At 43.9% G+C, this 25,789-nt stretch overlaps 1 protein-coding gene across 4 annotated transcripts in view; it reads right to left on the bottom strand.

Moving 5' to 3' along the window:
- METTL4 (methyltransferase 4, N6-adenosine) overlaps positions 1-25,789 on the bottom strand; it is a 576,485-nt gene that overhangs the window by 115,931 nt on the left and 434,765 nt on the right. Inside the window, exon 8 of one of the 4 annotated variants that reach the window (XM_063923555.1) lies at positions 21,836-23,193. The exons of the other annotated variants lie outside the window; for them this stretch is intronic. Within the exon in view, the coding sequence (XP_063779625.1) occupies positions 23,048-23,193 (146 nt within the window). The 3' untranslated portion in view covers positions 21,836-23,047. Of the gene's footprint in view, positions 1-21,835; positions 23,194-25,789 lie in introns of those variants that run through there. 4 annotated transcript variants of the gene reach the window in all.

Here is a 25,789-nt window from a genome sequence, read left to right as displayed (position 1 = left end):
CACACCGTCAAAGACAGCCGGGCTAGGTCCTGGTAGACACAGGGGCCCTGAACGAGGAGGTCTGGGCGTTGTGGAAGTAGAATTGGACACTCTGACGATAGGCCCTGCAGGTCAGAGAACCAGTGCCGTCTGGGCCATGCTGGAGCTATGAGAAGCAGAATTCCTCTTTCTTGCTGGAACTTCCGAATTACCCTGGGCAGGAATGACACCAGAGGGAGCATGTACGGCAGTCGAAACCTCCACGGCACCGCCAGCGCATCCACAAATGCTGCTTGAGGATCCCTCGTCCTTGCTCCGAAGACCGGAACCTTGTGATTGTGTCGAGACGCCATCAGATCTACATCTGGAAGGCCCCACTTTTCCATTAGGAGTTGAAACACTTCTGGATGGAGGCCCCACTCTCCGGCGTGTACGTCCTGATGACAGAGAAAGCCCGCTTCCCAATTCTGGACTCCCGGAATGAATATTGCTGATATGGCCGGTAGCTGGCGTTCCGCCCAATGTAGAATCCGTGAGACTTCCTTCATTGCCAAACAAAAAACTGCAACAAACGAGCGCCTAATCATCAGATAACAATGAAAACCAATACGTGTTTAGTAGGATTAAATGATCACAATTTTATGTTCCTGATGGTCTGCGCTTGCCGGAATACTATGTGTAGTATTGTGGTGGGGCATATAGAAAGAACAGGCGGCTGCGCTGAATATCAGGAACGGAATACAATGTACAGAGAGCCAACGTAAAAAATAACAATGTTTATTTGTAAAACATATAAAAGGTTAATTATCATATGACCGGTGAATAATATGTATATATAAAAGACATTCACTATACGTGAACTGGTGGTCTGTTGTAATAACTCAGCTTTTAAGGGTGAGAAGTTCCGTGTTCAGCTGGTTAGATCATTGATAAGTACCAGGTGTATTAGTGGAATCCTTGTAAATTCAAAGTCCCTCAATTGAAAATGAGATTCAATACCTTTCAAGATGGGCTGGTGAGAGCCGAGCGTCCTTGGCTTCAATGTCCTGCATGCCCATATATGCTGTGCAGCGGAAAGGAGGAGACCGTCTCTCTCACAACCCGGTCGTGGCGGCGTACTTGCTGAAGCCGCTGATGTCGGATGCTGTAGACGGAGGGTGCAGCGGGGACCAAGGAACACCTGGAAAAGTTCACCTGAGCTGAGTACGGATAGGGGCGGGTCCTGACGCGTTTCGTCACGTTCACGTGACTTTCTCTACCTTCGAGAAAGTCACGTGAACGTGACGAAACGCGTCAGGACCCGCCCCTATCCGTACTCAGCTCAGGTGAACTTTTCCAGGTGTTCCTTGGTCCCCGCTGCACCCTCCGTCTACAGCATCCGACATCAGCGGCTTCAGCAAGTACGCCGCCACGACCGGGTTGTGAGAGAGACGGTCTCCTCCTTTCCGCTGCACAGCATATATGGGCATTGCAGGACATTGAAGCCGAGGACGCTCGGCTCTCACCAGCCCATCTGGAAAGGTATTGAATCTCATTTTCAACTGAGGGACTTTGAATTTACAAGGATTCCACTAATACACCTGGTACTTATCAATGATCTAACCAGCTGAACACGGAACTTCTCACCTTAAAAGCTGAGTTATTACAACAGACCACCAGTTCACGTATAGTGAATGTTTTTTATATATACATATTATTCACCGGTCATATGATAATTAACCTTTTATATGTTTTACAAATAAACATTGTTATTTTTTACGTTGGCTCTCTGTACATTGTATTCCGTTCCTGATATTCAGCGCAGCCGCCTGTTCTTTCTTCATTGCCAAACGGCTTTGAGTGCCGCCTTGATGATTTATGTAAGCCACTGTGGTGGCGTTGTCCGACTGTACTTGAACAGGACGGTTCTGAATTAAATGCTGGGCCAGGTACAACGCATTGAAGACCGCCCGCAATTCTAGAATGTTGATCGAGAGGAGAGATTCCTCCTTGGTCCACCGACCCTGAAGGCAGTGTTGCTCCATCACCGCTCCCCAACCTCTGAGGCTGGCATCTGTCGTCAACAGGACCCAGTCGGATATCCAGAAGGGATGGCCCCTGCACAGTCGTTGGTCCTGGAGCCACCAGTGCAGCGACAGAGGGACCTCCGGAGTCAATGAGATCATGTGAGACCTGATCCGGTGAGGCAGGCCATCCCACTTGGCTAGAATCAGCCTCTGGAGGGGACGAGAATGAAATTGAGCATACTCCACCATGTCGAATGCTGATACCATGAGGCCCAGCACCTGCATCGCCAAATGTATCGACACTTGCGGACGAGAAAGGAAGCAACAAATCCTGTCCTGAAGCTTCAGGACTTTCTCCTGAGACAAGAACAACTGCTGGTTGTGAGTGTCCAAAAGCGCTCCCAGGTGCACCATGCTCTGAGCAGGGACCAGGGAGGATTTCTTCCAGTTGATGAGCCACCCGTGGGCTTGTAGAAACCGGACAGTCATATCCAGATGACAAAAGATAATTTCTGGGGAATTTGCCAGGATTAACAAGTTGTCCAGATACGGCAGTATCCTGACCCCTTGACGACAGAGTACCACCATCATCACCGCCATAACTTTGGTGAAGACTCGCGGAGCCGTAGTTAAACCAAAAGGTAACGCCCGAAACTGGTAATGGAGGTTGCCAATCGCAAATCTCAGGTATTGCTGATGTGATACTGCTATAGGAATATGCAGGTAAGCATCCTGTATGTCCAGGGAGACCATGTAGTCCCCAGGTTCCAAGGCCAGAACTATAGAGCGAAGGGTTTCCATACGGAGCTTGGAAACTTTCACAAACCTGTTCAATGCCTTGAGGTTGAGAATGGGCCGGGAGGACCCATTCGGTTTCGGGACTAGAAACAGCGGAGAATAGTACCCCCGACCCTTCTGAGCAAGAGGCACCTGTACTACGACTCCTGTATCCAGGAGGGTCTGTACCACCGAATGTAGAGTGTTTGCCTTTGTCTGGTCCAATGGGACGTCTGTCCGGCAAAATCGATGAGGGGGTCGGTTTTTGAAGGCTATGGCGTAACCTCGAGTGACGACTTCCCGTACCCAGGCATCTGAAGTGGTCTTCAACCATTCCTGGGTATACCCTAGAAGCCGGCCCCCCACCCTGGGATGCCGTCATGCGGCAGGCTTATCAGTCTTGGAAGCTGGCTGACGGGCAGGCCATGCTCTTTTGGGCTTCGGCTTACCAGGTTTGGGAGTGCGGGCCTGCGTGTTGTACGCCTGACCTTTTGCTTTACCTGAAGGACGAAAGGGGCGAAAGGAAGTACCTTTAGCCTTCGACGCAGAAGGAGCGGTACTTGGCAGACAGGCAGTTTTGGCAGTAGCCAAGTCAGCCACTATCTTATTTAAGTCCTCCCCAAACAGAATATCTCCCTTGAAAGGTAGTACCTCCAGGGTTTTTCTAGAGCCCAGATCCACAGACCAGGATCTCAGCCACAATATCCGGCGATCCAGGACTGATGTAGTAGAGGCCTTGGCTGCTAGGATACCTGCATCAGAAGCCGCCTCTTTAATATAGTGAGAAGCTGTGACAATCTATGACAAGCATTGTCTAGCATGGTCAGAAGAGATTTCAGCTTCTAACTCCAAGGCCCATGCTTCAATCGCCTCTGCAGCCCATGTTGCTGCAATAGTGGGCCTTTGTGCAGCACCCGTGAGGGTGTAAATCGCTTTCAGACAACCCTCCACACGTTTATCCGTAGGCTTTTTTAGAGACGTGACGGTAGTGACAGGTAGAGCTGAGGAAACCACCATCCTAGCCACATGTGAGTCTACTGGAGGAGGCGTTTCCCAATTTTTAGACCGCTCTGGCGCGAGGGGATAGCGAGCCAGCATCTTCTTTTGAGGCACAAACTTCTTTCCCGGGTTTCCCCAGGGTTTCTGACGTATATCCACTAGGTGGTCAGAGTGAGGTAAAACTTGTTTAACCACCTTCTGACGCTTGAACCTATCTGGTTTCTTAGGAGGGGCGGATGGCTCGGGATCATCCGTAATCTGTAAAATTAACTTAATAGCCTCCAAAAGATCAGGAACATCCACATGTGAACTACCCTCCCCATCAGCAGTATCTGTGTCAGAATCTGTGGGGTCAGTGTAAGCGCCATCTTCATCAGACGAGGTGTCAGTGACAGCAGTGTATTGTGAGGAGATAAGAGCTCGCTTAGAGGACCCCTTGGTCTTAGGCTAGCGAGGGTCAGACTTTTTAGTAGTCAGGGACTGGTTCAACTTTTTCAATTGAGCAGATAAATTGTCCGCCCAAGGCGGGTTAGCTGCGGGGACCACATACAGTTGCACCGGCATAGGAGGTCCCATAGGGGGTGTTAGTTTAGTAACTAGCGTATGTAGAAGCATGGAGAAAGTAGCCCACGGTGGGTCATTAAGTACCCCCGTTGCCACAGTCCCATTGGGGGGCAAGGAGCCCCCAGAACCAGAGCCCACAGCTGCTATAGTCTCCTCATAGGGGTCTGTGGCTTCAGCAACACCAGCAGTGTGTTCAGCCCCAGAACCGTTACCTTCAGAAGCAGACATGATATAACTTGCAGTATCAGGTAACACAGTACTATTGGCAGCAGCACAGTACCTCTTACCCAAACCCCTGCGCAGTGTAGTCAGCACAAGCAGAGATACAGGAGAGATATGGTGACTAAAATCACAGAGAAAAATACGTATTAGAGTATATCTTGTGAAAATCCTATATAATTATAAAACCTGACGCACCAAGCCCCCTCAGGTTATAGAATATAGGGATAGCAAGTTGAGTGAGATACACGGAATGGAAACCACTCAGCAAGCTAATGCACACACATATAGTCACATGTAAACGATGCAGAGGTTATTACTAACAATAATACTGTATTGGACCAGCTTATATAGCTATGTAGTCAATAGATATAACACTACACAGTAAGAACTGGATGTATATCACAGGGTACTTGTATCAGAGAACCCTGACTAAATGCACTCTTTCTTAACTAACACTGTCTAATTGACATGTAGAATACTTAAGTGTCATGTAAAGTCACAGCGCTGACAACCAGGCGGCTTTACACAGGAGGATTGCCCAAGCAGTCCTAGGAACAGTGTAGCTGAGAGAAATGGCGCCGAAACACTGACAGGAAGTGAGGGAGAGACAGATATGCAGCTCCAGGGCGGGAACATTTGCTGGAAATGGCGCCCTGGGGCTGGGGCTCCAGGTCTAAGCCTTATCCCCCTGCTGTCAAAACCACCGGGTACTGTGGGATACTAGTAAAACGGTTTTAAGGGAAAACCTGACCTGTACCCATGCCCTGGTGATCTAGTGGGATCGCCTGTACTGCCACAGTGTCCACTGCCAGCGCACGCGGCCCGCCTCCCACTGACCGCGCCGGATCGCGATAAAGTACGGGTCCCGCGAGCGGGACCCACTCACCACCTCCCGAAGCGCGGCCATGCGATCCCGGAGAGCCCCTGTCGTGTGTGCCTGACTTTAGAAGAAAACCGGAGCCTCCTGCTGTAGTTACCCGGCAACCAGGGCTCGGGAGTGTACAGCGCCGCTGGGGAGAGATGGAGCTGCTGCAGTGAATGTCACTAGACATGTACACACTGCTGCAGCCATTGAAGTCTTCACTTTTCTTCTCACAAAGCTCTTCTTAGGGCTGCCTAGAGCAGCCCCTCTGTAATGTGCCTGCTATCTGGGGCACCAACTACAAAACTGAGCTCCTGTGCAGGGAGGCGGGGTTACAGAGGAGGCGGTGCTATGCATTCTGGGAACAGTCAAAGCTTTTGAGCCTGTTGGTGCCTCAGATCAAGATCCTACTCTACACCCCAATGTCTTTCCTTGTGGAGCCCAGTGTACCCCGCAGCAGAAAAAATAATAAAAATAAAATAAAAATAAGAAATGAAATGGAGTATAATAGAAAGTGAGGATCAAATAACAGTGAAATAAAAAATAAATATATAGATTCCTTGATCTTATTATTTGTCTGTAGTTTTTGAAAAGTTAAATCAAATATGATTGGCTCTAGTGCCGTGATGTAAAGTTAAACGTTTACTATAAGGCGTCATTCGTACTTTTGGCATAATACAAAGATGGTGGGAAGGTGCGTGAGTGCCCACTCAATTGGTAATCTCTTACCTTGAGTAGGGAGTGACGTAAAGTGATACTTTATAAATAAGTAAAACCCTGATCAGTGCAACTTATTATTAGGTAATAGCAACTTTCATTTTCAGTGACACTACCTGTGATTAAAAAAGGCCACTAATTAAAAATTTGGCATAAATTGTGAGTGCAAACTATTAGTGATTTTGCGCGTGCTGTTGGGCAAAGTAAAAGTGTGGATCATTAAGGGTATAAAAATAATGTAACTAAAATAGACCTATGTGTGAAGTGATATTGCTAAGTGATTATATCAAGGTAAGGTGATGTAAAGATTGAATGAAGATAACTATATACGTTGTATCTGATAGCAAATTGAGGATGAACTGTCAATAAAGGAATATAATTTATAAGCTCTGAGATTTTGTCCAGTTACATATACAAGTAGGCATTATAACTGTTATGTTCATTCAGACCATAGGGTGTTACTGTTCCCAGGTTAAATATCCATTGCGCCTCCTTTTTCAGGAGGGCTTTGTTCAGGTCTCCTCCTCTAATGCCCAGACTTACCCTCTCAAGGCCATGTGGGCATGACATCTAGAACCTTGAGAGTATGCATTCTGGAACATGTCACAAACATAAGGAACGCCCGTAATGAGATAGAGAAACTAAGGAAAAGTAACTCTGTCGCAAAACACTGTCTACCCATGGTTGTAATCCACACTGTCTCAAAGCTTTTGGCCTTGAGAGGGTAAGACTGGGCATTAGAGGAGACCTGAACAAAGCCCTCCTGAAAAAGGAGGCGCAATGGATATTTAACCTAGGAACAGTAACACCCTATGGTCTGAATGAGAATAACAGTTATAATGCCTACTTGGATACGTAAATGGACAAAATCTCAGATCTTATAAATTATATTCCTTTATTGACAGTTCATCCTCAATTTGCTATCAGATACAACATACACAGTTGTCTTAATTACATTTTTACATCACCTTACCTTGGTATAATCACTTAGCAATATCGCTTCACACATAGGGGGTCATTCCGAGTTGTTCGCTCGCAAGCTGCTTTTAGCAGCTTTGCACACGCTAAGCCGCCACCTACTGGGAGTGAATCTTAGCTTCTTAAAATTGCGAACGAAAGATTCGCAATGTTGCGATAAGACATCTCTGTGCAGTTTCTGAGTAACTCGAAACTTACTCGGCATCTGCGATCAGTTCAGTGCTTGTCGTTCCTGGTTTGACGTCACAAACACACCCAGCGTTCGCCCAGACACTCTTCCGTTTCTCCAGCCACTCCCGCGTTTTTCCCAGAAACTGTAGCGTTTTTTCACACACTCCCATAAAACGGCCAGTTTCCGCCCAGAAACACCCACTTCCTGTCAATCACAGTACGATCACCAGAACGAAGAAAAAACCGTGAGTAAAATTCCTAACTGCATAGCAAATTTACTTGGCGCAGTCGCAGTGCGAACATTGCGCATGCGCACTAAGCGGAAAATCGCTGCGATGCGAAGAAATTTACCGAGCGAACAACTCGGAATGACCCCCAATGTGCACTGCAGGGGGGGCAGATATAACATTTGCAGAGAGTTAGATTTGGGTGGGTTATTTTGTTTCTGTGCAGGGTAAATACTGGCTGCTTTATTTTTACACTGCAATTTAGATTGCAGATTGAACTCACCACACCCAAATCTATCTCTCTCTGCACATGTTATATCTGCCCCCCCTGCAGTGCACATGGTTTTGCCCAACAGCTAAAAAAAATCCTGCTGCGATCAACTTGGAATTACTCTCATAGTTCTATTTTAGTTACATTATTTTTATACCCTAATAATCCACACTTTGACTTTGCCCAACAGCACGGGCGAGATCATCAAAAGGGTGCACACACAATTTATGCCACATTTTTAATTAGTGGCCTTTTTCAATCACAGGTAGTGTCACTCTCACTCATTGAATTTATCCCGTCATATAAATCAAAGTTGCTATTACCTAATAATAAGTTGCACTGATCAGGGTTACAATTATTTATAAAGTATCACTTTACGTCACTCCCTACTCAAGGTAAGAGATTACCAATTGAGTGGGCACTCACGCACCTTCCCACCATCTTTGTATTATGCCAAAAGTACGAATGACGCCTTATAGTAAACGCTTAACTTTACATCACGGCACTAGAGCCAATCATATTTGATTTAACTTTTCAAAAACTACAGACAAATAATAAGATCAAGGGATCTATATTTATTTTTATTTCACTTTGTTATTTGATCCTCACTTTCTATTATACTCCATTTAATTTCTTATTTTTATTTTATATTTATTTTTATTATTTTTTACATCTATTTTTATATTCACTTTTATTTAGTTATTTCTATTTTTTTATTTTTATTTATTTTTTATTATTATCCATTACTTACATTTATAAATTATCAATTTCACTCTTAACTTCTATTTATAGTTACAAATATTTTTATAAAAAACCCTTTTTTGTACTTTTGTACATTATAGCTGAATTTAAGCATCGCAGCCACACTGTTCTATAGACTCAATATATCAGCTACCTCTTAACCACTTAACTGACAATGTATTTCGCCAAAAACCGCTCCAAAATTGTCTGGGTTTTTATGAGTGAATTAGGTGAAGAACATGAATTTAACCCTATCCCAAATGATTTTAGTTAAAAAAAAAAAAGGAAAAAAAAATATTTTAATTTTTTCTCAAACATTGATCGGGAACATTGCGATCATTGGAACATCACGGCTTTCATTTTAAAAGCCGGGACAGCCTGCAGGTATACAGGGGGGGTCTGGGGGTGGCTTGAGAGGGTTCATTTACACTCCCCAGCAGCTGCCATTGCCTGCAGCCCCTGGAGGGGGGGGATCCTGCCGTGCTGACCGATCGGCAGTGATCGGCAGCACAGCAATCATTGGGGGAGAGTGCGGGGAGACTGAGGGACCTTCCGGTCCCTCGGACAGCAGCAGCAGCAGAGAGAAGTTTATTTTCCCTACCGCTGCTAACACTCTCAATCTGACTGGTCGCATCCTGTGCGACCAGGACAGATAGAGCACTTGCAGGCATGGTCGCATTTGATGCGACCATGCCAGGCAAGTGGTTAACGGGGATATTTTTCTCTTTCCAATGGAATACACATGGCTTCCTCATTAGTGCACTGATTATGCAGGCACGTATGTCCAGTGCCTCCCCTCTGACCAATGAGAGGTGGTAGGAAGCGCTTTTTAAACCTCATCAAACGACTCGTCAGTGTGAGCTGTTTTCTCCTTCGAAAAAGCCACCAGGCAAAACGTATGTCAGGAGTCTTCTCTCCGGAGTCCTGGCTATCTGCGCATAGTGGGGCGCCCGTCTCACAGGATCTGTATACGGAACTCCAGTCCTCCATGATTGAGATGCCAGTGCTGTTCATTTAAGGCTAATGTTAGATGCAGCTATATGCTCGTATGACTTAGCACCCTCAGCAGGCAATACTGTCCTTTATGTGTAAACGTTTCTGCATGCACAGCTACAGAGTACATGCGGTATGCCTCGGAATTTCCCTTCAGGGACCTACTCTCCTATGAACTGAGGCTGTGCTATAACAAATTGATGCAATTGTGCTTATAGGATTCTTAGTCCCCATTCTTCGCTTTCAGGCACGGCATCTTATGTTGTTATACACAAATGATGTGATTCTGGTATGGCACGAATTCCTAGGTACTAATGTATATATGAGATACCTGAGTGTAAACTCTCTGGTTTTGGGACACATAATATATACTACTATAATTGTAGTTAATTACTACTTATCATATTCAGTGGGATAAATTCTGTGTGTATACTGGGTTTTCTCGGCTATCTCAAATGACAGCAGGACACCAATACCATACGCTCTACAGGGGCACAAATACACAAGATATTCTATCCTTTATTCTTTATTTTCGTTGTAGCAGCATAGAGCTACAAACTGCTACAATGACTGCCAAACAGATACATTTGTTTAAATATGTTACAACTGCTTTATGTTATGAGTCATCAAACTTTGCAACTGGTGTAAATTAATAGAAACCATAAAAGCAGAATATCCTCCTTGTTTATCGGGCCAGTTGCCTTTTCATTATCAGCAGGACACTTACTGTGTATACTGGTACGGCCATAATGCTTACAAATGGGATTTAGCCCTTTAAACCAGAGTATATTAATGCTGTTTATGTTTGAATTATTCTGCTGAGTGAGCTATAGAATTGATGCAATTGATGCTAATTTAATGCAAACACCAAGAGCTGAATATCATGTTCATGAATTAGGAGTGCTGTTAACGGTTATTCACTTTATATATTGTGCCAGTTGTCCTCTCATCACCAGCAGGACAGTCATTGTGTATACTGGTACGGCCGCTACTCTAATAAGTGGGATTTAACTGTCTAAACCAGAGTATACTAATACTGTTTATGTTCGAGTTATTCTGCTGAGTGAGCTATAGAATTGATGCTAATTTAATGCAAATCTCAAGAGCAGAATACCATGTTCATGAATTAGGAGTACTACTTGTCAATTAACAGCAGGACCCCTCATTTTCACTTGAACCGCTGCCATTCTAATGTAATTAGACAGAAGTATATTTTTGCCTTCACCAACAAAGCATTTTGCATCTTAATTTTCTGTCACAGGGGCCTCATGGTGTGGTAGTTCTCTCATCAGCTGCGCTGGCTTATTGCCATCAGCCAACAGCAGAAACGAATATTCACATGCTAAGACCCAGGTGACCTTTCTATTTATTCCATTGGCTGGTGTAAGTACAGGTCTCTCACCCCATTTTCAATGCGTCAGCAAATACGGGGCAGCAGAATCTGGAAATCACTGTCTTAAAGCCATGTCTGCTTTCTCTCTATATCAACAAAAAATATTAATCCGGGCTTTCGAAGATAAAGTCACTTCCTGATGCATGTGAAGGTGAGACCACGACCATTTGTCTAGCAGATACAGCTGAAATGGCCCGTGAATTAAATCTGCCATATTGGATTGACTTGTAAGCAGCAACCATCTTGCACAGCAAACGTATGCAAAGATGTATGGACAACTTACAAGGACAGAGCACTGAGCGGACCAAAGCCTGGATAGCCAAGGCCTTGTCCATCGGAAGAAACACCTTTTGAGACACCGTGTCCATTATCATTCCCAGGAATTGGAGACGTTGGGACGGTTCCAGGTGAGATTTCTGGAAGTTTAGGATCCACCCATGATCCATAAGCCGGCGAGTCATCAGATCGATGCTGTGCAATAGACGTTCCTTGGACATAGTCTTTATCAGGAGATGGTTCAAGTAAGAGACTATGTTGACTTCCATCCTGCGCAGTTGCAGCATAATCTCCGCTATGACTTTGGTGAAGACCTTTGGAGCTGTGGACAGGCCAAAGGGCAAGGCCTGAAACTGGAAATGGTCATCCAAGATGGCAAACCTGAGGAAAGCCTGATGAGGAGGCCACATGGGAGTATGTAGGCAAGCATCCTTGACATATAAGTATACCAAGAATTCCCCCTCCACCAGACCGGACACCACTGCCCGCAGGGATTCCATCTTGAATTTGAACACCCGCAGATACAGGTTTAGAGACTTCAGGTTTGAGATAGGTCTCACCGAACCGTCCGGTTTTGGAACGACAAAAAGACTGGAGTGTAACGGAGGAGGTACTGGAACTACCACCCCTGTAACATAGTAACTAAGGTTGAAAAAAGACAATTGTCCATCGAGTTCAACCTATTTGTGGTCTCCTATGCAGTCTTATTATAGGACTAGTTATTTTTATGTTAGGACTAGTTATATTACCTATAATGCGTGCCTACGCGCCATAACCCTGAATATTTATATCCAATAGGAATTTATCTAACCCATTCTTAAAGGTGTTGACTGAGTCCGCAGTTAATACTCTCTCAGGCAGGGAATTCCAAACACGTATTGTCCTTACTGTGAAAAAACCTTTTTGCCTCAATGTGCGGAAACTCCTCTCCTCTAACCTAAGCGAGTGACCATGTGTTTTCTGTGCTGATCTTATAGAAAACAGGTCCCTCCCAAGCTCTGTGTATTGACCCCTTATATATTTGTAGATGTTGATCATGTCCCCTCTTAGTCTTCTTTTTTCCAATGTAAACATGCCTAGCCTTACAAGCCTTTCCTCGTATTCCAGCGTCTCCATGCCCTTGAGTAGTTTGGTCGCCCGCCTCTGAACCTTTTCTAGCTCCAGGATATCCTTTTTGTAATAAGGTGCCCAAAAGTTATTGAATTGCCTCTTGCAATGTAACTTTTGCAGCGGGCAAAACTGGTAAGCCCAATTTGAGGAGGAAGTGCTTGAAATTCCAGCCAGTATCCCTGGTAAATGAGATCCCTCATCCAAGAATCCCAGCAGGACTTCGCCCATACGTGGGTGAAGTGTTGAAGGCGAGCACCCACCTGAAAGTTGCCTTGCTGCTGTGGCCAACCATCATGCAGAAGGCTTTGCAGGGGATCCAGGGTTGCAGCATTTGCAGGTTTATAGGACTTACCACGAGATCCTCTCAGAGTGGTGGAGACTCCCCGGCCCCTGCCCCACGAAAGGACTGCAAGGAGGGTCCTGTGTAAGAACGTCTAGCAGGTGGCGCAGCCGACGGCAGATAGGTAGACTTACCCGCCGTTGCCTGGGAAATCCATTTATTTAATTTGTCCCCAAACAAGGCATCACCTGTAAAAGGGAAGATTTTCTACACCCTTTTTGGAGTCAGCATCTGCTTGACTCAACTACAGAGCTCTGCGTGCCGAAACTGCCATAGCAGTAGTGCGGCCATTTATCTTACACAATTCCTTTATAGCCTCACTCATAAAAGTTGCAGCATCCTTTATGTGTTGCAGTAGAGTAATGACCTCATCCTGGGGCAGATTGTCTAATCCATTAATAATATTATAGGACCACTTGACCATGATCCTGGAATTCCACCCACAAACTATTGTGGGGCGCTGTGCTACGCCTGCTGCTGTATAAATTGCCTTGAGAGTGGTCTCAATTTTACGGTCAGCCGGCTCTTTTAGGGATATAGCCCCTGGCACCGGCAGTACCAATTTCTTAGACAGTCTGGACACAGATGTATCCACTAACGAGGGTTTTTCCCATACCATCCCGTCCTCAGCTGGGAGGGGAAAGGTAGCTAAAAACCTTTGAGGAATTTTATGTATATGTGGTGATGGGGGTGTGTGTATATGCTATGTTTGGGAGGACTGGGCTAACACCTATTTGTTATATGAGTAGCAGCTGAGGAGGGAAGGGGTGCCACTAGTCCTTAGAAATTGGATGTTTAGCGTATATACAGTAACTCCCAGCGCTCACTTCTAAACAAATAATATCACATATGCAGTTTACTTTTAAATTCTGGTACAATCCAATTTATTAGGATACGAAGCATAATAACACAATAATAGTTACAGTTTATATGGTTTATATAATGCTGATGGTCCTAATACTGGTATACATAGACAGTACAATACATGGCAAAAAACAAGAAACATTTAAAATGCCATTTGAATAATGCAGTAGCAAGAAGGAATATTTCTGCTGTTATATTTGAGGTTGTATGTGTTTACTGTGTGTGTATATGTGGTGGTGGGTGGGTGTACTTTATGTGTCTAGTGTGTGTGTGTATATGTGGTGGTGTGGGGAGGTGAATGTGTTAGTGGGTACTGAGATAATGAAATTGATCAATGAATGGCTTATGAATGCTAGGTGGGGGGTTAACAGGTGCAGCTGTGTGTGTGTAGTAAGGGGTGCTGCTGTGTGTGAGTAGTATCGAGTGCGGCTGTGTGAGTGCAGTAAGGGGTTCTGCCATGTGTGTGTGTAGTAAGGGGTGCTGCTGTGTGTGTAGTAAGGGGTGTTGCGGTGTGTGTGTAGTAAGGGGTGCTGTTGTGTGAGTGTCGTAACGGGTTCTGCTGTATGAGTACAGTAATGGGTTCTGTGGTGTCAGTGTAGAATTGGGTGGAGCTGTGTGAGTATAGTAATGGGTGCTACTGGTCATGCCCCTCCACATCACTAGTCACACCCTCGGCGGCCGCATATAATAGGCCCTTTGTAAATTTCAGCTCCAGGCCCATGTGGACCTTAATCTGGCACTGTTTGGAAGGTACCTTTCTTCATATTTGGTAGCAATGCCCAAACTAGCCTCTTTATGGCAGGACATTAAGAGTCTCATGTTGGCCACTTTAAGCATTGAAATTCTGTTTCTCACAATTATTTACTCCTGTCGCTGAATGTCCCAAATGCTACTCCTATCAAAATAAATAAATTCAACATATTTTCTCTGTCAAAACTTCTTTCAATTAACACAGGTTCCTACATTGCTGAACACACATTAATAAGGGCTCTAATTGAAGGTAAGACCTAGATAAATGTATATAATGTGATATTATTATAGATGTTCGGGACCCATCTAATGAAGTCAGCTAGTCACGGTGGATGGGCGCACTTATTTGTGCAAATGTGTGCTACGAACTTCACTTAAACCCTCACAATTAGCATGGAGTATATCAAAATTATTTTTACTATCAGTGTTCTTAGCGCTTAAAGTGTGCATCAGCATTTTTCTTTTTCCAGAATAGTACTAGAAGCCTTAGCATGGTAGCACCTCTTAATATGTTCAGAAATAGGGTGTGCAGTCCAGTCCCTCCCTTTTTTTCATCTATCATGACTGCAGCCTTGCAAACTCTTCCTCCCACTATTCATGCTCTTAAATTTAAATTGGGGTATAATTACTGTACCAAATGGAATTTTTGAGAATTCTTAACTCTTCTAAATCATTTTTTAAAACCTGGGAGCCCTCCTTAAAGATCGTTTGATCTTCTTCTCCCATCCTTAGATGCTTAAAACCCTCCTGGACCCTTCCCCTTTTCTTTCCTGCAGCGGACTGCCCCATCGCCTTTACCTTTCTCCCCCGTTATTAGATTCTGTACTTACAGTATGTGTGTATTTCCATGTCTTATAGTACATGCAACTACAGTATGTCTTGTGCATTTGTAATACTACCATCTTTTGTATTGCCTTTGTTTTAAGTTTCTCGATCTTATGCCAAATTTAAATAAAAAAAAATTGCAAGTGTCTCCAGTTGCAATTTATACCCTCAGAAAAAGACACCCCCCCCCCTTTTTTTTGGTTAGCACAAATTGCTTAGCACACATCGCTACATGTGTATGGCCGATATAGACACCGGGAAGATCAAGGGAAATTGCCTACTCTAAATCACTTAGCACAAATCTCAACGTGTATATGCCTCTTTATGTGTGTAGAGGTAGCATCTTTAAACTAGTGCAGTACATTGACAGTTGGCTAATCCTAATTATATGTCTCCACTTCAGTGATGCAGCATGGCACAACTGAACTCTGGGCAAGCACAACCATCCTCCCGCACAAGTGATATTATGGAATTGTGGAAGTTGAGCTTCATTGCATCACCATTGGGGTTTTAGAGTTGCTCTCTAGGCTGTAGTGCTACAGTTCCAGGAACCCTGCAAGCCAAATACAGGTGTCAATGGGGTAGCGAGGTGCCACCCTCTCGGCCCTGCCCTGGACGGCACCTCCCACACATCCCTAGTTACAGCATTCTCCATTTGTCAGTCAAGGATACTGTTGGCTTTGGAAGATGGCACAGACACAAGGCACTGATTTCTTCACTAAGGTCTGTGGCACTTCTACTCAAGGTAGTGAGCAAAACCTGAGAGCAGTGCAAAATTCAGAACATGCCCATATTTGGAATTTAAAAAAAAGTATTATATATAGTTTATATACTGTAGCAGGTGCAAGTTTATATTTTAGCTCATCAAATAAATTCTTCCATTTGGAGATTGGAAACTCACTTTCTGAATTGTTGACTGCGACAAGTGACAAATTGTGATAGCTAGATGACTTAGACTCTCCAAAACAGCAGGCCTTGTGGGTTGTTCTTGGTATGCAGTGGTTAGTACCTATCAAAAGAGGTATAAGGAAGGACAACCGGTGAACTAGTGATAGGGTCATGGGAGCCCAAGGCTCACTGATGTGCATGGGGAGTGAAGGCTAAACTATCTTGTCCAATCCCACAGAAGAGCTGTTGTAGCACAAATTGCTGAAAATGTTAATGATGGTTATTATCGAAAGGTTTTAGAACACACAGTGCATCACAGCTTGCTGTGTTTGGGTCTGCATAGCCACAGACTGGTCAGAGTGCCCATGCTGATTTGTGTCCATAGCCACAAGTGCCTGTAACAGGCATGTGAATGTCAGAACTGTACCATGGAGCAATGGAAGGCGGCCTGCTGTGATGATTCACCTTTTTCTTGCGTTGCTTACCTGGTGAAGAGATGGAAAACCGGCGGAGGCAGTGTGATGCTCTGGGCAATGTTCGGTTGAGCATTCATGTTGATGTTATTTTGACACATGCCACCAACCTAAACCAACGACACTGCTTCATGGTAAAGGTATTCCCTGATTTCAGCAGGATAATGCGCCCTGCCAAACTACAATAATTATTCAGGAATAGCGGAGTAACAGTTCACAGTGTTGACATGCCCTCCAAATTCACCAGATCTCAACCCGATTGAGCATTTGTGGTATACTGTATGCTAGAAAAACAAGTCCAAGCCATGGATTTAAGGGATCTGCTGCTAATGTCTTGGTGACAGAACACCTTCAGAGGTCTTGTTGAACATATGCCTTGGCAAGTCAGAGCTGTTTTGGTTGCAATAGGGGAACCTACACAGTATTAAGCAGGTGGTTTTAATGTTATGGATGATGGGTGGGTGTGTATATATATATATATATATATATATATATATGTATATATATATATACATATATATATAATTGTATATATACAAATCTGTATACAAATTGTAAACAAATCTGCTGTACACCTCTGTCCTTAACAGGAATTGAACCCCAGTTAAGGTTGGAGGACACTATTGACACATTCTTGGGAAACTATCCTGTCATTTTGGACTCTCCTTTAATTCATCTTACCTGGCATAAAATTGGACAGCATTCCTTCTGGGCACACCTTCACCAACGGAAAATTTGGAGCCACCCCTAATTGCCTATCATCGCACATTGCAGTGCCGGACTGGGGACAAATTAGGACTCCAGCAATTCATCTATTTTCATCTCCGTATCTACATTGTGGAACTTTCTCCAGAGGAGTCCTTGCCGGGGTATGATTTTACCAACACTAAGGAGCCAAATGATAGTGTCCTACTATATCAACTCAAACTGCCATTAAGTTTTGTTTTTAATGTTACATCTGTTTTTTAAACAATGATAATGCTTATTAAATGCAATATATTTTAACTTTATAACCTACCGTACCGTCCCAGAGTTCTTAAAATACAAGTGCAAAAGATCTGTGTTTAAACAACTAGCGCTAGTTTATATCTTTTCTTCACATTTGTGTATCCTTTGGGGATTCACCAACCCAAATACTAGCAGCTATTGACAGCACACCCTCTCACTCTTCTTAAACAGGTACAGCAACAGCTGAACCAACAATACTTAACCAAGTAACAGTGCAGGAAGAACTAAGCACCGGGCGGGCATCCAGTATCCTCTACAATGAGAAAAGGATTTACTGGTAGGTAATTCAAATCCTATTTTCTCTTACGTCCTAGAGGATACTGGGTTCCATTTAGTACCATGGGGATGTACCAAAGCTCCCAAACCAGGTGGGAGAGTGCTGAGGTTCCTGCATAACTGATTGACCAAACTTAGAAAACGTGTTCAAACCTGACCAAGTAGCCGCTTGGCAGAGCTGTAAAGCCGAGACACACCGGGCAGCCGCCCAGGAAGAACCCATCGACCTAGTAGAGTGGGCCTGTACAGATTTAGGAACCAGCAAACCTGCCATGGAATAAGCATGCTGGATAGTGATCCTGATCCATCATGCAATTGTCTGATTTGAAGCAGGACACCCAATTTTATTGGGATCATATAGAACGAACAGCGAGTCGGATTTCCTGTGACGAGCCGTCCTCTTTACATATACCTTCAAAGCCCTCACAACATCCAAAGACTTTGAAGTAGCGGAAGTGTCGGTAATAACCAGTACCACAATAGGTTGGTTGATATGAAACGCAGACACCATTTTCGGAAGAAATTGCTGACGAGTTCTGAGTTCAGCTCTGTCCTCATGGAAAATGAAATAGGAGCTTTTATGAGACAAAGCTCCAGCTCCGACACACATCTTGCTGAAGCCAAGGCCAACAGTGTGACAGTCTTTCACGTAGAGGCCACAGATCCTCGAGAAGCATCTCTAGAAGGTCCGCGTACCAGGCTTTTCTTGGCCAGTCCGGAGCAATGAGGATTGCTTGAACCTTTTCCCTTTTTATTCTTTTGAGAATTCTTGGGATCAGAGGAAGTGGAGGAAACACGTACACCATCTGATAGACCCATGTAGTCGTCAGAACGTCTACCGCCACTGCCTGTGGGTCTCTCGACCTGAAACAATACCGCCTGAGCTTCTTGTTGAGACGAGAGACCATCATGTCGATTTGTGGATATCCCCAACGACGTGTCAAGCACCTGAACACTTCCGGGTGAAGGCCCCACTCCCCCAGGTGCAGGTCGTGTCAGCTGAGGAAGTCTGCTTCCCAGTTGTCTACTCCCGGAATGAAGACCACTGACAATGCCACAGCGTTTATTTCTGCCCAGAGGAGAATTCTTGACACCTCTAACATTGCTGCTCTGCTTTCGTTCCGCCCTGTCGGTTTATGTACATCACTGCCGTTACATTGTACGACTGGACTTGAATGGCCTGATCCTGAAGAAGATAAGAGGGCTGCAGATGGGCATTGTATATGGCCCTGAGTTCCAGAATGTTGATTGGAAGGACAACTTCCTGACTTGACCATCTTCCTTGAAACTGCACCCCCTGGGTGACTGCTCCCCAACCTTGGAGGCTTGCGTCCATGGTTAACAGTATTCAGTCCTGAATTCCAAACCTCCAACCCTCGACTAGGTGTGAGGTCTGTAGCTACAACAGAAGGTAGATCCTGGCTTTTGGCGACAGACGAATCTTCTGGTGCATGTGGAGATGCGATCCGGACCATTTATCCAACAGATCGAGCTGGAAGGGTCTTGCGTGAAACCTTCCGTATTGAAGCGCATCGTAAGAGGACACCATTTCCCCCAGAAGGCGAATGCATAAATGCACCGATACCCGGGTTGGCTTCAGGACATCCCGAACCATCGACTGGATTACCAATGCCTTTTCCAACGGAAGGAACACTTTCTGCAACTCCGTGTCCAGTGTCATTCACAGGAATAGGAGCCTCCGTGTTGGCTCTAGGTGAGATTTCAGAAGGTTCAGAATCCACCTGTGATCCTGGAGAAGTTTGGTTGAGAGGCCAATGCTGTACAGCAACCTCTCCTTGGACGGCACCTTTATCAGAAGATCGTCCAGGTACGGAATTATTTTCACTCCCTGCTTGCAGAGTATAAGCATCATCTCTGCCATTACTTTGGTGAACACCCTCGGTGCCGTGGAGAGACCAAGTGGCAGGGCCTGGAACTGGTAGTGACAGTCCTGCAGTGCAAACCGTAGATAAGCATGGTGAGGCAGCCAGATCGGAATGTGAAGGTATGCATCCTTGATATCCAGAGACACAAGGAATTCCTCCAGAGATCACTGCTCTCAGAGACTCCATCTTGAACTTGTACACTCTTAAGAACGGGTTCAAGGACTTGAGGTTCAGAATTGGTCATACCGAACCGTCCGGTTTCGGGACTACAAACAAGTTGGAATAGTACCCCTTGTTGTGTAGATGAGGTGGAACTGGAACAATGACTTGAGTCTGTACCAGTCTTTGGATGGCCTGCTGTAAAGTTATACTTGCCTCTTGTGAAGCTGGTAAGCCTGATTTGAAGACTCTGTGAGGTGGGAGCTCATGGAACTCCAGTCTGTAGCCCTGGGAAATAAGATCTATTACCCAGGGATCCCGGCACGAACTTGACCAGATGTGACTGAAGAATTGTAGTCGGGCTCCCACCTGACAGACCTCCAGGCCTCGCGGCCCACCGTCATGCTGAAGGCTTTGAGGAAGCAGAGCCTGAGCTCTGTTCCTGAACACCTGCAGTTGCTGGTTTGCGTGGTTTACCTCTTGCGCCCCCGGAGGCCGTAGAAGCACCTCTTGATTTTCCCTTAAACTTGTCTGTCTAAAAGGACTGTAAATTTGAAGCTGAATAAGCTTTCCTGGCTGGGGTAGCTGCGGAAGGAAGATACATAGACTTATCCGCAGTAGCTTTGGAGAGCCATTTGTCTAGTTCATCTCCAAACAAGGCCTCTTCTGTGATTGGTAGGCATCCCACGCCCTTTCCTGGAGTCCGCATCAGCAGTCCACTGGCTTAGCCACAAGCCCCTGCGTGCTGCCACTGCCATGGCGGTGGTGCATGCATTAAGCAAACCAATCTCTTTTATGGCTTCCACCATAAAGTTCACAGAGCCCTGTACATGCTGCAGGGGTAAAACAACATCCCCCCTAGACAAGGAATCTAACCCCTCAATTAGGTTACCTAATGGCTTTTGTGATCCACGTACATGCAATAGTCAGTCTTTGGGCCACCCCAGCAGCTGTGTATAATGATTTGAGTGTAGTCTCAAGTTTACGATCTTTTAGGAAGGCTGCACCAGGGACAGGCAATACAATTTTACGTGACAGCCTAGAGACTGATGCGTCCACTATCGGTGGATTTTCCTATTTTTTCCTATCCTCCAGAGGAAAAGATGAGAGCAACCTTTTAGGGATTTGAAATTTCTTATCAGGATTAACCCACGGTTCTTCAAACAGGGTATTCAATTCCTTTGACACAGGAAAAGTGACTGAGGACTTCTTTTTTACATTAAAATAAGATTCCTCACACTCCTCTGACACCTTATCAGGAATTTGCAGAACATCTCTGATAGCCTCTACCACGCCCTTATCGCTAATGCCAACCTCAGCCGGGTCGCAGACTAAGTACCCTGATAGGGGACTTAGTACACTAATAATTGCTCCTCCCCTGCTATGACCCCCTGGTACCACTGAGGTAAACTGGAGTCACACTAGAGGAGCTGCGCGTCTGTCAGTCAGCGTCTGTGTCCACTGCAGAGGGAAAATGGCGCTGGTGAGCTGCTGGATCCTCTCAAAGTGAAGCCCTGCCCCTTCAATGGCGCACGGTCTTCCCACTTTTTTTATACTGGCTGAGGTAATCGGTTGCTTAAAATGGAGAGAAAACCGTTTAAAGGCTGTTTTTGCCAGTGTGGGTACTGTGTACAGTGTACTGAGACGCAGCTGTGTATTGTGTCTGGAGACGCAATCCGCCCGGTTAGAAGCTGTGCGTCTCCATACTCTCGTGCAGCCATAATGGCCGGTGACCTGCTAGTCGGGATGCCGGCTTAGTAATCGCCACTCGTCATTCTTCTGGCTCTGTTAGGGGTGGCGGCGTGCTGCAGGAATGTACGCTCGCCGTGGTGGGGCTTGTGAATAGTTCCCTCAGGAGCTCAGTGTCCTGTCAACGGGGAACAGGCCCATTAACCCTTCAAGCGGTTGGGACGTCCCGCCCCCTTCCTAAGTCCCACGAAGCAGGCAGACATAGAGGGAGGAGCCAGCCCACACTATTAAATTCTTAAAGTAACCATGGCTCCTAGTGGACCCGTCTATACCCCATGGTACTAAATGGAACCCCAGTATCCTCTAGGACGTAGGAGAAAATACAAAAACATGAAGAAATAAAAGATCTGTTTATTAAGAATACAAACAGTAAGTTTGTGTACAAATTGTGTCTACAGTTACTTATCTATAGCAATAGTTTAAGAAAAATTTATAAAAGATTTATTGACAATAAATAAAACCTAAAACATGAAATACAGTCGCTGCTTTATAAAAGAGAGGATATATACATAGTTTGTGGCCAATTTCAGATTACATACTTCCAGCTGTAGCAGTCCTAGGACTTGCCAGGAATAACAGAAACAGCACTTCAATATAAAAGAGAGTTATGTCCTTTATTGTGTCCTGGCTCCTTAATGTTGTCATAAACTCTTGCACACTTACAACAGCATTTCAATGACCAACAGATAGTACATTGTCCCCTTTAATGGCAGATGAAAACTGAACAGAACTCTAAGGGACATGCTAAATTCATCATTTACATGTTATTCAGCCCTCACATGGGGTAAAATGGCGGCATGTTGCTACATGGAGAGCACTGTTGCATTTGTTAATCATGTACATGTATTTCTGTGTAATCAATGGGACATCTGCTACCATACAGCAGAGTATCTGCCATACAATAACTTTATTTTATTTACATTATATATTTTTTCAGTTATTTTTAAAATAATTATATTGTTTTATTCAATATGCAGAAATGTACACGTTGTATCCGGGTAAACCTGGACAAAATGCAGAGAAATGGGCATACTATAGTGAGAGGTAAAGCAGAAATATAAAAACATCATTGCTTTTCAGAAAACTGTTCACACATTACTTAGTGTACATAAACCTGCAAAATGTTATGTAATGTGATGTGATAATATTGTCATGTAAAACATTTGGGAAATATACGCAGTTTTTCTAAATTATCGAGATGCCTATGAGGACCCGTGTCATGTCCCACTGTTATTTAGGTTTTTACTTATATTCCCTTATAGGCTAGACAATTAACCTTTATGCTGCCAGGATACCAGGCTGCAGTAAACAAGGGGTTATTGTGTTTTCTTTTTCATTGTTCTGCAAAGCTATTTGAAAGCGAGCAAAGGACAATTTGTTCATTTTAAAACAATACCATTCAGGTTGTGTACAGTCACCTATGACATGGATTTCTTATTGCAACATGTCCACTTCTATTTACACAGATTCCTAAGTGTTCTGTTGGTAATAAAAAAGCATTTGTAATGTATAAGAAGGCTCCTCTAAAGCTAATAGACTTGGGTCAGTTTCCAGTCTCCAGGGGAATGAAATAATCCATGTGTTGGAATTTGAGAACCTCATTCCCCCAGCTGGTCCACCCAGGCTGCAGGTTACGGGCGAAGAGCTCCAAGTGTTCCACATCTGGGCTGACATATTCTTTCAAAACCTCTGTGAAAAACAGCAAAAACACAAAGAAGGAGACAGTGATGTAGGAGAAGAAAAATCAATCTTCTTTCAGCTTTTGGGAGATGAAAAAGTGGAGTATTTCATTAAAAAGAAGACAGCAAATTAATTTCAAGGATTTCATCAACAGCCTATGCTATTTATAGTCAGGAAATCATTTGAAATAAGCGCCCTTGAGATTGTGAACAATACAGTCAAAGGCTTCAATAGGTCTGATTTATCGGTTTTCATTTAGAGACAGGGAATGAGGATTTTACCGCCTACACAGGTGACTTTTCAATTTTTCAATAGAGTCATCATAGTACTCCCCAGCAAGCAGTGACAGTGTTTTAAATGATTCCTGAATGATGGGAACAAAACACTGCTGAAAAGGACAGAACAATTAGTGCAGAGCGATCAGGACAAGGACTGTGACAAAAACACCTCGTTGCCAGCTGGGGATGTTGCAGTACACTGTGCTGATTCCAGTTCAAGGGCTTCCTATACACATGTGTTGAGCTAGGCTCTAAGAAACATGCTGCTGTTTTGAAATACTAAAATCATTTCATCTGGTCAGTATGATAAGTGCGGTATCACTGAGCTCTTCCTTTATTAGGACAGCTGGGTCACAATTTCAGTCTGCTAGTTGACCTTTATAATGGAGAGAGATATCAGCTCACTGATTCTTAACTAAAGGTGAATTGCCATTTGTAGGCAATGAGCCATAATGACTGCATGTTATGTGGAAGTACAGTATCTGGCACAGTACATGTAGCGTCAATAGACAGTTTCTTTGGGCTAAGAAATGGAGTAAATAATCTTAAAATTTAAATACATAGTCGTTGATTGTAAGCACAAATCATTAAGTGTCAGAAACTTTTCATTACAAATTAGAAATTTGGCTGTATGGATATTAGCCCACATTTAAAGTTATGAATTGAATTTATATACAGGTACACACAAACTCACAAGTACTGTCACACTGATAGAAAATAAAAATAATTAAAATAGATATAAGCTAAGAGTAGATATAAAGTAATTACTAACAGTAGACACATTACTATAACTCTTCACAGGCTCCTAAACTAATTATTTGTAAAAAAAGAAAAAAAAAATACAGTACAGGAAAAATTACAGGAATTAAATGGTGACAATTTGTTGAACAGTTTGATATCTGGTTGTTACATTTCATGAAACAACTAGACCGTTAATAAAGGATATTTTCTTCTTAAGGACAAACACTTTCTAAATTATATATAAAATGCCTAAAAAAATAAATCTTTTTGTCCACCACAAAACTCATCCAATGCTCTTAATACAAGCAGTTCTATCACAAATGAACGGGAGTGATTTGTATGAATTATTTATACATATCAGGGTCGTCATGCCCTTTGTTAATATGAGGTTAGACTTTGTACAAGGCTGAGCTTTGCAAATCAGAGGAGGATTTGCAAAGCAGAGTCATCTCATGCATCTGTACAATGTTGTTTGAAAGGGTTTGTTGCCATGGTTACAAAGTTTCTAAACTACTATGCACAGAGCAGCTGTCGAAGTCTTATATGCATACAAACGTCAACTCTAATGTGGCCTTGTCTCATACAAGAGCACTTTAAAACTGAACACAAATGTGAATAATAGAAAGTACACATACTATGCATACTACATTCCTAAGACCATGAACCTTGTGAATGTACTATGCGTTTTATAGAATAAATATGTATAGACAAAGGAGTAACTTTCATGTTATCCTTAGTGCACAAACAAGTCTCAATTTAACATACAACTTCTAACTTTAAAAACAATAAAAAAAATGTAAAAAAAAGGTGCAACACTAGCTTCACTTTCTGGTTCAAACCAATTAGTAAATTGTAAAGCGCAACGGAATTTGCTGCGCTATATAAGAAACTGTTAATAATAATAATAATTAGTATACATTGCTATTAATTATATATTAACCCTTTTTAATCTATGGGAGATTATAATAAGAATTTACTTACCGATAATTCTATTTCTCGGAGTCCGTAGTGGATGCTGGGGTTCCTGAAAGGACCACGGGGAATAGCGGCTCCGCAGGAGACAGGGCACAAAAAGTAAAGCTTTACGATCAGGTGGTGTGTACTGGCTCCTCCCCCTATGACCCTCCTCCAAGCCTCAGTTAGGATACTGTGCCCGGACGAGCGTACACAATAAGGAAGGATTTATGAATCCCGGGTAAGACTCATACCAGCCACACCAATCACACCGTACAACCTGTGATCTAAACCCAGTTAACAGTATGATAACAGAGGAGCCTCTGAAAGATGGCTCCCTACAACAATAACCCGATTTAGGTAACAATAACTATGTACAATTATTGCAGATAATCCGCACTTGGGATGGGCGCCCAGCATCCACTACGGACTACGAGAAATAGAATTATCGGTAAGTAAATTCTTATTTTCTCTATCGTCCTAGTGGATGCTGGGGTTCCTGAAAGGACCATGGGGATTATACCAAAGCTCCCAAACGGGCGGGAGAGTGCGGATGACTCTGCAGCACCGAATGAGAGAACTCCAGGTCCTCCTTAGCCAGGGTATCAAATTTGTAGAATTTTACAAACGTG

This window comes from Pseudophryne corroboree, chromosome 5 (genome assembly GCF_028390025.1).
Source record: "Pseudophryne corroboree isolate aPseCor3 chromosome 5, aPseCor3.hap2, whole genome shotgun sequence".
NCBI lineage: Eukaryota > Metazoa > Chordata > Amphibia > Anura > Myobatrachidae > Pseudophryne > Pseudophryne corroboree.
Note: the sequence above shows the minus strand (reverse complement) of the source record. Positions and strands in the feature narration are given on the sequence as shown.